At 37.0% G+C, this 10,454-nt stretch overlaps 1 protein-coding gene and 1 long non-coding RNA gene across 3 annotated transcripts; one reads left to right on the plus strand and one right to left on the minus strand.

The window, feature by feature from the left end:
- Window positions 1-99: 99 nt before the first annotated feature.
- Window positions 100-9,989, minus strand: si:ch211-198m17.1 (mucin-13). Of its 2 annotated transcripts, XM_046866231.1 has the most exons (12): window positions 8,677-9,989; window positions 8,489-8,590; window positions 8,277-8,386; window positions 7,777-7,835; window positions 7,534-7,661; window positions 6,413-6,547; window positions 6,112-6,154; window positions 5,869-5,906; window positions 5,550-5,643; window positions 4,070-4,238; window positions 3,074-3,088; window positions 100-1,459 (listed from the first exon to the last, which is right to left on the minus strand). In XM_046866231.1, exons 1-12 carry the CDS (start codon window positions 9,434-9,436, stop codon window positions 1,325-1,327), a joined length of 1,788 nt encoding a protein of 595 aa, XP_046722187.1. In that variant the 5' UTR covers window positions 9,437-9,989; the 3' UTR covers window positions 100-1,324. The 2 variants fall into 2 exon arrangements, with proteins under 2 accessions (XP_046722187.1, XP_046722188.1); XM_046866232.1 differs by lacking the exon at window positions 3,074-3,088 and having other exon boundaries at window positions 8,677-9,988.
- Window positions 9,988-10,452, plus strand: LOC124396872. Its single transcript, XR_006927849.1, has 3 exons — window positions 9,988-10,125; window positions 10,208-10,270; window positions 10,373-10,452. It is a non-coding gene; the product is annotated as an uncharacterized LOC124396872 (long non-coding RNA).
- The last annotated feature ends 2 nt before the right edge of the window (window positions 10,453-10,454 follow it).

The following is a 10,454-nucleotide window of genomic DNA, read 5'->3' on the forward strand; positions in this document are numbered from 1 at the left end:
GTATAAGTTGTTATTCAAATGCATGTTATGTGTCTGGGTTCAGCCAAACCATATTATCTCAGGTTTTTAAGAATAAATTGCTTACATTTGTTAATATTTTGTGTGTGTGTGTGTGTGTGTGTGTGTGTGTGTGTGTGTGTGTGTGTGTGTGTGTGTGTGTGTGTGTGTACCCAAAAACAACAGCAGGATCACTAATGTTAGTAAGTAGATGTTGAGCTGATTTCTTCCTGGTACAGGCTGAAGACCATCATTGAACAGATCTGGTTTTATTCACTGGGGCCAATTTAGTTCACTTCTATTTAAATTGTAACAGTAATGCAATCCAATTATTATGGTTATCTGTCATTGCTAATGATGTCACTGCTGAAATGAAGTCAGATTTGCAAACATACATATACACATTTCAGGAGGATTCCCAGATGCAGGCAGGAATTTTCACAAATAATCTATGATACACATGAGACACTGCAAGGCCTTAAATATGTGAATACCTGACCATCACACCCATCTTCTGGCCCAAAAAACTCTTGCAGTAAAGTACTAAATTCACACCAATGTATACAGTAGGATGTCTTTGTTGCTCTAGGATTAACCCTTACTAGAACAAAAGGATGCAAACCCCAAATCATTTCCAACCTGACAATAAACATAGCGAGGTACATAAAGAGTTGGAGTGGAAGAACTCGAGTGTCCTGCACAGAGCCCTGAAATTAACTCCCACACCACACCTTTTGGGTACTTTGGGATACACTGACTGAACCCCAGACATTATTGCCTTATCTCAGTGATTATCTTAAGGCTAAATTATCACTCCACAAGCCCTCCCAGAAGAGTGGAGGATGCTCAAATGGAAAATGGGCTAACTCTTAAAATATGCACATATTGAGCTAATGAGCAGGTGTTTACAAATAGTATAGTTAATGCTGGAATGCTGGAAAGACATGGTCTGGGTCAAAGATATTAATTGCCAAGTAGTGAACATAATGTGAGGCTTAAGACTTTCTGAAAGCAGCTGTAAGGTCAACGCTTAGCAATATGTTAAAGCCATCTGCTGCAAAAAGACATTTTACAGTTTTACATAAATAATAAATGAAAAAATGAAAAATGAAAAAAAAAAAGAAGAAAATGGAAGAAAAAAAAGAAAAAATTATCTTGATCAGAATTTTCCTCAATAGAGAACAAAATGGACCAACAAGTATAAAATATTTGGATTTGTTAAAAAAGAAGAAAAAAAAAAGCTATACCCCTCGTCATTATCTCCTATATTTAAGTGTTCTACTTATTAACCAGTGTCCTCTCCTCTCGTCTCCAGCTCTCGCTCCATTCAGGATTGCGGCGTTTGTTCGTCTGAATTGAAGTAAGGGTTTTCGTGGCCTTCAACCAAGTAAGAATAGCGAGGAGGATTTTTGCCTTTAAACGTTTTCATGTCATCTAAAGGCATGAGGTCATAAGAGCCCATCTAAAAGAGAAGCAACAACAAAGTATATTTGAACAACACTTTACACCATAAGCTTAAAAAGCTATATTATATTTTTCTTTTATCTCGTATATCACCCTAAACCCATCATGCATTCTGTAAAGGCACAATTAAAAAATTGGTCATTCGATCAGTTGATTTGATAATTAAGAGAAAAAACATGCAAAGCAGCGTGAGATATGTTGTATATATATCTATATAAATATAAATTGTATGTTCAAATGGAAGTCGTACATTTGTAAATTTGTGCTTTTATATAAACAAACTAGTTCTATAGGGAATTATTTACCTAATACATACCTATTAGGCCTCTACTGACAATGTGAAGGAACAATGACAATGGAAACAAGATAAAATTATCTGGAGTACCAAAATTTATTTTCAGGTGTGACTAAATTCTTAATAAAAGACTCGTCGAACTTCACTGAAGTTCTACTTAAATGCATATTATTTTGATTATCATTATTATAATTATTATTACATGTCAACACCTCATGAACTGGGATACTCATGTGAACACTTCTTGGATACACAGTTAGCACAAAGCTGTTTTGAAGCAGCTTTAGCATTTGTATATATTTTTTGCAGGCTAACAACATAGCCAGCTAGTTAAGTATATTATAGGTTTAGGAAGCATGACAGGGGACACAAAACTATTGGTAACTTTCTTCAGACATCTTTGGAACTTAATATAAAATGAGTGTATTGAACAATGCTAACATTGTGTCATGACTTGTGGGCTTGGACACAGCTGGGATAAAAATTTTTACCTCAGAACACTAGGAGTAGGAAATTCACCATTACTTTTGAAGCACTTCCACAAGCTAGCAATACAGCTGACTAGCATCAGTTCAGTACTGAGACTGGAAGTAGATAGACTAACAATAGAAATAAGATGAAGCTGTTCAGAATACTCTATTAGCCTCCTTTATTGGTCAATGACTTACAAGACTTGGGAACCATAGTGTCTGTGAGTTTATGGCATGTGATATGGAAGTATTGATGTTTTGTTCGTAAACAAATCTGTTTTTGAAATAAACTTTTAAGGTGAAACGAGATTAAATCAAGCATTACGTGTTGTTGTTGTGTGGTTCATGTCATAATCTACTATACAAATTGCATTTTGCCACTATATAAATTGCTAACAGTTTAAAATATGAATTAAAAACTATTCAAAACTAGTTTGATGTAATTTAAAGAAAGAATTATTAACGCAATCAGTGAAAAAAAATCTGAATTCATTATTTTGAACAGAATCAAAAGATTTGATCACTGGGCTAATACGAAATGACCACCTATTTAGAAAAGAGGGAATTAAGTGGTGACTAAATATTTCGAAATTGTGAGAAAATAAATAAGCACTGGCTTTACAACACGTAAACAAAGAGAACAAGCACCGATCCCATTTGAACGTAGCAACAATCTTTGATTTCGGTTAAACCTATTTTGCGCTATATGGCCTCAGTAGGAAATATATCCAATTAGGAAATAGGAAGTACAACACCGCCACCGGCAGCCACACATGCACACCCAAAACCTTTTTGATTGGGCCAGTCAAGAGAGGAGATGAGCAGATAAGGCTATGGCTTCTCTTACCTTTCCTCTTAGCTTCTAAAACATCATAACGGACGGATTGAGGGACATGCAAGGCAAAGCAGGACGGACATCACATGCATAGCAACAGCAAACACACACACACACACGCACACATGAACAGACTGTGGTTTAAAAGGGGGTTAATGTATTAAGTGGGTCTATAAAAAAAAAAAAAAAACATCAAACATGCAAGTTTTCTAGCAGGTGTGTTATCTTCTCTAAAGGTCCACTTGGGAGAACCCAAGTGAGCGCTGAAAGACAGTTAGATGGCTATAGATGCCTATTATGAAGTTAGGTTTAAATTAGCCTGATTCCTAAAATCGTCTCATTTACTTGTGTTAATTTGTGGCATAAGAATTAATTCTCCGATTGTTTTTACGATTCCGATTCTTTTTTTAGCTTTTTAAAGACAAAATGAAATCAAATATCATCATATATCAACTGTTAATAAATGTTTTGGCATTCATAATCAGATTATTTGATGTTAATAAATGACGTTTGGCGGATTATTATTATTATTATTATTATTATTATTATTATTACGTTTTTTTTTTTTTGTTTTTGTTTTTTTAATGGAAACAAGGCTGGGGCTTTCCAGACCAGACTGTACTTACTTAAATCGTACTATTAATATCTCACTTGGCTATACAAGGTCTGTTCTCTACTTAGAAAAAAGCAAATGATATGGATTTGTGATCAATCATCATCATCATCATCATCATCATCATCTTAATCAATATGAGGTGCACTGGCGGTGGCAGCGGTGCTCTCGTAATTTCATATTATTTTCATTATATGAAGGCAGGTGACATACAAGCAAGTGCGCACATCAGTTATCCTCATAATCACAGTGAGTGAAGCATTATAGAACAATCAGATAGATCAAACCGATAAATAAGTGACTACTTGATTATGTGAATGAAGTCCTTTCACTGTGAGCTGAGCTTTAACTGGCAGGATTTTAAAAAACGTAAACATAGACAAGTGGGATCTTACCAATCCGTTGTTGGGTTTGATACTGTCTGGCAAGGGCATCTCCGTTTGGTATGCTTCAGAGTTCGTGTTGTTGCCGAGAGATGCACGAGGAATGGGAGTAACAGCATGGGAGCGCCAGGTCGCAAAGTCTGTGGAGTAAGGACTATTGTGATTGGAGATGCGCTTTGACCTATGGATGGAAAAACAAACACACAAAGAAGAAACATGTATATTAGACTTTCCATTTCTGGGTAAATATTCCGCTTGTTTATATACAAACTCATACAATATGAATGAAACACTGGAAAATTTAAAAGCATCCTTGCATAGCAAGAGGATTTTCTTTTTCAGAGAAATTTGAATGGTTCATGTAAAAAATAAAACATACACTTCATGTATATTTATAATAATTGTTTGGTCGAGCTCGATGCAAAGCCATAAATTGTATTGCTTTTTAGTTCCATTTAATGTTAGTTTGTCAGCATCCTTTCCTTTGAAAAAACAATTTTATCTTTAATTTCATTGATGTTTTAAATACATTTTATTTATCATGCGTTTCTATGACCCACTGACGTACATTCTTTTACTTTTTCTCTACACTATATAGATACTTAACCATAAGATTTGTATGTGCATTTTGAACATCCCATTCCACATTTAATCCCCATTTGCTGTTATACTATTCTCCACTCTTCTGGGATCTACTCAAGAGCTTCCATTCCGATTTACTTAAACCAAATCTTTATTAAGCTGGCTTTGTGCACATTGTCATGCTGGAATAGGTTTGGGTCTCCTAGTGCAAGTGCAAGGAAAATGTCATGCTACATCCAAAGACCACTTGTGTGCTTCCAATTTTGTTGTTAAATCTTTTGCGGATGAAGCACAAAAATACTTTTTTCCATATAGTGCATCTTTCTTTGAAGCTACTCAAGTAAAAATGCAAACACAGGATGTTCGACTGAGCAGAAAGTAGTAACAGGAAGTGAAGCTGGAAAAAGTCAATCGCATTTCATGACAAGGTTAACATATTTCTATAATGCACTGCTATCTGTTTTACTCAAGGGCTAAGAATAAACACACGTTATACTTTTTACTCAGTTATTCCACAGGATCATGATAGATGATTTAACATCCTGCTTTTTAAATGCCTTCTTGCACCTACTTCCATCTATAAGTATAATATGATCGATATAACCTGATATGTTCCACATAGGCAAATACGGTCCACTTATATCATCTAATATTAAGTTAAGGAAGTGTGGCGAGTCAGACAAAAGTATGGAATTCACTAACACACTAGCACAGTATTTCACACGTCCTTTATATATATATATATATATATATATATATATATATATATATATATATATATATATATATATATATATATATATATAAACAAATATAGGTATTCATAACCTTAATTCCTTTCAAGTCTGATAAACAAGGGTAATGGTTTGGTAGTGATTTCCAAGGTAGTAATTTGTGTGCATGTACACACCTGTAGACCACACAGCAGATTAGAAGGGCCAAAATAATGATGAGCAGAATTGCACCTAAAACGACGGCGACCACCACCAATGCCAGCAACGAAGCTGCCATTAAGAGAAACACAGTGTTAGTGCCTTTATTTAAGTGTATATACATAATAAAACAGCATACATGTTTTTACTAAGTCACTAAAAACTCAGGAATGTAGGATTTTCTTCATTGTTAAAGCACTGATCCTTTGGTCTCAAGGCATGCATATGCATCCCTACGCATGTGTTATGAGCTATTATAGCAAAGATTATTTTAATATCCTAAATATAAGAACTTACAGTCATTGCAGTTGAAGCCAGAATAACCGAACGCACACCTGGAAAATGAATAAATAGTAAACAGTTACATTGCACAGTGACTGACATTATTAGCTCAATCCATTCCTTTGTCATGTTGATTTATCACTACAGCACCAGGGGGCAGTAGTTACAACCACATAAGGACATCATTACAAAGTCAGGCCATGTGTTGAGCTCTAATTAGATACTTAATGTAGATTTATTTAAGAATAGGTTACTCACGGCACACAGTTTTGGTTCACTGCTTGCTGGCCACTGGGACATGCTGAGGGGAAAAAAAACACAAATCACTATATCTGTACTGAAGATTGTTAAAGTGGTAGCAGGATGCATGAAGTTTAAGAAACCCTGTTCTTTTGTGCTTTCGGAGACGCTTTTCTGCTCACCACTGATGTAAACAGTGGTTGTCTGAGTTACTGTAATCAAGTCATGGCTCTTAAACTATTTAAAAGTTATTTTCAAGCCATTTAAATGCCTTTTCAAATGCTTTGAGTAAAGCAAACACATACATATGTTCACATACCTTTACAGATTCTTTCAGAAAATCCAGTTAATATGTAGCCCGGCATGCAGGAGCATGTAGCTGTACCATTTGCACTACTACATATTGTAGAGCCAGCATCACATGGAGGCGGATTCTGAGCACAAAGATTTGTGGCTACACAAAAACAAACACAAGGAAAGAAGAAAGTTAAAAAAGACATAAGGTCAGCACAGAGAAAGAGTTTTCAATGTGCACTATTCCAAATCGAAACCAGTCTGTCTGTCTGTCTGTCTGTCTGTCTGTCTGTCTGTCTGTCTATCAATCTCATTTTGGCTTTGCTGCTCATATATTTGTTGGGATTATGAGATGAGATTCTAGACCATTAAAAATGAAAGGAATAAAATTAAGAAAAAAATATATACAAAAATCGAATAAAATTTATCACTGGTCAGGACTAAGTTTAGATAATCAGTGTTAAAATCACATACTTGCTTCAAAAAGAATTGATTGACAAACGTTTTTAACGTAAATAATCATTAATAGACTGAATCACATTCAATTCTATAATTAATTGTGTTCACATTTCCGCTTGTGTCAAATAAACACTATTTACAGTATTACGAGCTGATGCTCTGAATGCATCTTTTTTTGTATAGTGCTCAAATATTTTACAGGTGGACCATCACAGCTATATATTGTTACAAATTTGAAATCATAGCAACTGTCTAGAACGTCTTTGTATGCTGTAATATTCGAACAATTTTTCTTCAGGCTCAAATATTTTCCAGTATGACATTACCTCTGTATACAAAGCAAGCTTTATAAAGACATGGTATGTGAGGGTCGGAAGGAAGAACTTCTTCCTAGAAGAAGTCTTACCAGAAGGGTGAAGCTTATAATAACATTAAAGTGGTATAGAATGTTTAACATGTACATATGAGTGTGATTATTCAGGCCGTCACATCGTTTTGGCAATTTATAGTATATACAGTGTAAGAATTGATGAGCACTGGATCATTTTATTATGAAAACTGATTCATTTTGTTGTAATGAAGACAACATACACTAACACTGTATTTTATGACACACATAAACCAATTCTATTGACTTTCTGTCATGTAAATTAAGAGCTACAGTAAGTCTGACTAAGTTTAACTTACGGGTAAAGCTAGCATTTTGGATAATGTTGTTTTTTATGGCATCCGTTATGGCCTGGTTTGTGGAATTCTCCGTAGCTAAAGAGTTGGGTTCAAACACATTGTTCACCGTAGCCACCACACTGCCCGCACTGCAAACACACATACACACACATGATTAGATTGCACACTGAAGTTAGCATTCACTGTTATAATGGTTGTCAGGGAAGATGGTTAAAGTGTAGAGAGAATTGGGAGGACACTTACGTTAATTCCAAAACTGTCGAAGTTATGTAGCCTTGTTTTGAACTGAAAACGCTTTTCAGCTGGAAATGTGAACAAAAGAGAGAAAAGAAACAATACAGTCCCAATTCAATAACTATTCAATGTAACAATTTAATAACTATAACTACTACAAATATACTACCCTGAACATGGACATTTGAGGACATTTGAGGGTGTTGCAGTGGCAGTTGAGGGTGTAGTAGTGGCATTCAAAGGTATAGTGTTGACGTTTCAGGGTAAAGTGGTGGCATTTGAGGGTGGGGTGGTGATATTTCAGGGTAGAGTGGTGATATTTGAGGGTGGGGTGGTGATATTTTAGGGTAGAGTGGTGAGATTTAAGGGTGAAGGCATGATATTTAAGGGTGAAGTGATATTTGAGGGTATTTTGAGGGGCATCATTGTGACATTTAAGGGGTGTAGTTGTGTCATTTATAGTAATATGTCAAATAAAGGGTGATGCATGGAATTTATCACTGGCTCACCTGTTGAACGATCCTATCCGATGTCGTACGAAATAGCTCTGAGGTATGATTACTCATTTCAGGTTTAAAATCTATTGACAGAAAATGCAGCAATCCTGGAAACACTTTTGCTGAAGATAAAAAAGTCAGAGATATACAGTAGTTACATCAAACACTGGAATTGTAATAAAGAATAATTCTTATTCTCCAATTTCTTGTCCTCTGACACCTACCTTCTATACACAGGCCTTGTGACATGTATGTTCCAGCCAGACACTGACAGACAGAGTTAGCACACATGCTCAGGGGTGGACATTGCATTTCTGGACAGGTAGCTACATTACAGAGAGAAAGAGAGTGAAAAATCGTTTTAAGATAAGTGTAACCCAGTGAATAAAGGCGGAGAAGCAAGATTACACACCTGGTATGATGATTGTGTTAGTAGTCGATACTGGAGGCATAGGGGTGATGGTGCTCTGCGATGTATTGGTGCTGCTATTGTTTGCAGTTGTTGAGGGTGCTGTGGTAACATTTGCGGTTGTACTTGTGATGATTGGAGTGGGTGCAGAGGCATTTGATGTTGCAGTAGTGTTGCTTGTTGTGGTAAAATTTCTGGTTGTAACAGTGATGCCTGGAGTGGGTGTAGCAGTGACATTTGATGTAGCAGTGCTGTTTGTTGTTGGTGTAGTGGTAAGATTTCTGGTTGTAGTAGCGAGGCTTGGTGTGGGTGTATTGGTAACATTCGATGTAGCGGTGCTGTTTGTTGTGGGTGTAGTGGTAACATTTGGGGTTGTAATAAACATGGTAGGTGTAGGTGTAGTAGTGCCATTTAATGTTGTAGCAGTGACATTTGGAGGTGTAATGGTCACATTTGAGGGAATATTGGTGACGTTTGAGGGTGTAGTGGTGACATTTGAGGTGTAGTGGTGACATTTGAGGGTAGTGGTGACATTTGAGGTACAGTGGTGACATTTGAGGGTATAGTGGTGAAATTTGAGGGTATAGTGGTGACATTTAAGGGTGTAGTGGTGACATTTGAGGGTATAGTGGTGACATTTTGGGGTATAGTGGTGACATTTGAGGTGTAGTGGTGACATTTGAGGGTGTAGTGGTGACATTTGAGGGTATAGAGGTGACATTTGAGGGTGTAGTAGTGTCATTTGATGGTATAGTGGTGACATTTGGGGTATAGTGGTGACATTTGAGGGTGTAGTGGTGACATTTGAGGTGTAGTAGTGTCATTTGATGGTATAGTGGTGACATTTGAGGTATAGTGGTGACATTTGAGGTGTAGTGGTGACATTTGAGGGTATAGAGGTGACATTTGAGGGTGTAGTGGTGTCATTTGATGGTATAGTGGTGACATTTGGGGTATAGTGGTGACATTTGAGGGTGTAGTGGTGACATTTGAGGGTGAAGTGGTGTCATTTGAGGTATAGTGGTGACATTTGGGGTATAGTGGTGACATTTGAGGGTGTAGTGGTGGCATCTGATGGTATAGTGGTGACATTTGAGGGTGTAGTGGTGACATTTGAGGTGTAGTAGTGACATTTGAGGGTGTGGTAGTGTCATTTGAGGGTATAGTGGTGACATTTGAGGGTGTAGTGGTGACATCTGAGGGTGTAGTGGTGACATTTGAGGGTATAGTGGTGACATTTGAGGGTGTAGTGGTGACATCTGAGGGTATAGTGGTGACATTTGAGGGTATAGTGGTGACATTTGAGGTGTAGTAGTGTCATTTGAGGGTATAATGGTGACATTTGAGGTGTAGTGGTGACATCTGAGGGTATAGTGGTGACATTTGAGGGTGTAGTGGTGACATTTGAGGGTATAGTGGTGACATTTGAGGGTGTAGTGGTGACATTTGAGGGTGTGGTAGTGTCATTTGAGGGTATAGTGGTGACATTTGAGGGTGTAGTGGTGACATCTGAGGTGTAGTGGTGACATTTGAGGTATAGTGGTGACATTTGAGGGTGTAGTGGTGACATCTGAGGGTATAGTGGTGACATTTGAGGGTGTAGTGGTGACATTTGAGGTGTAGTAGTGACATTTGAGGGTATAGTGGTGACATTTGAGGGTGTAGTGGTGACATTTGAGGTGTAGTGGTGACATTTGAGGTGCAGTGGTGACATTTGAGGGTATTGTGGTGACATTTGGGGTATAGTGGTGACATCTGAGGGTATAGTGGTGACATTTGAC

Source organism: Silurus meridionalis, chromosome 14, assembly GCF_014805685.1.
Source record: "Silurus meridionalis isolate SWU-2019-XX chromosome 14, ASM1480568v1, whole genome shotgun sequence".
Classification (NCBI taxonomy): Eukaryota; Metazoa; Chordata; class Actinopteri; order Siluriformes; family Siluridae; genus Silurus; species Silurus meridionalis.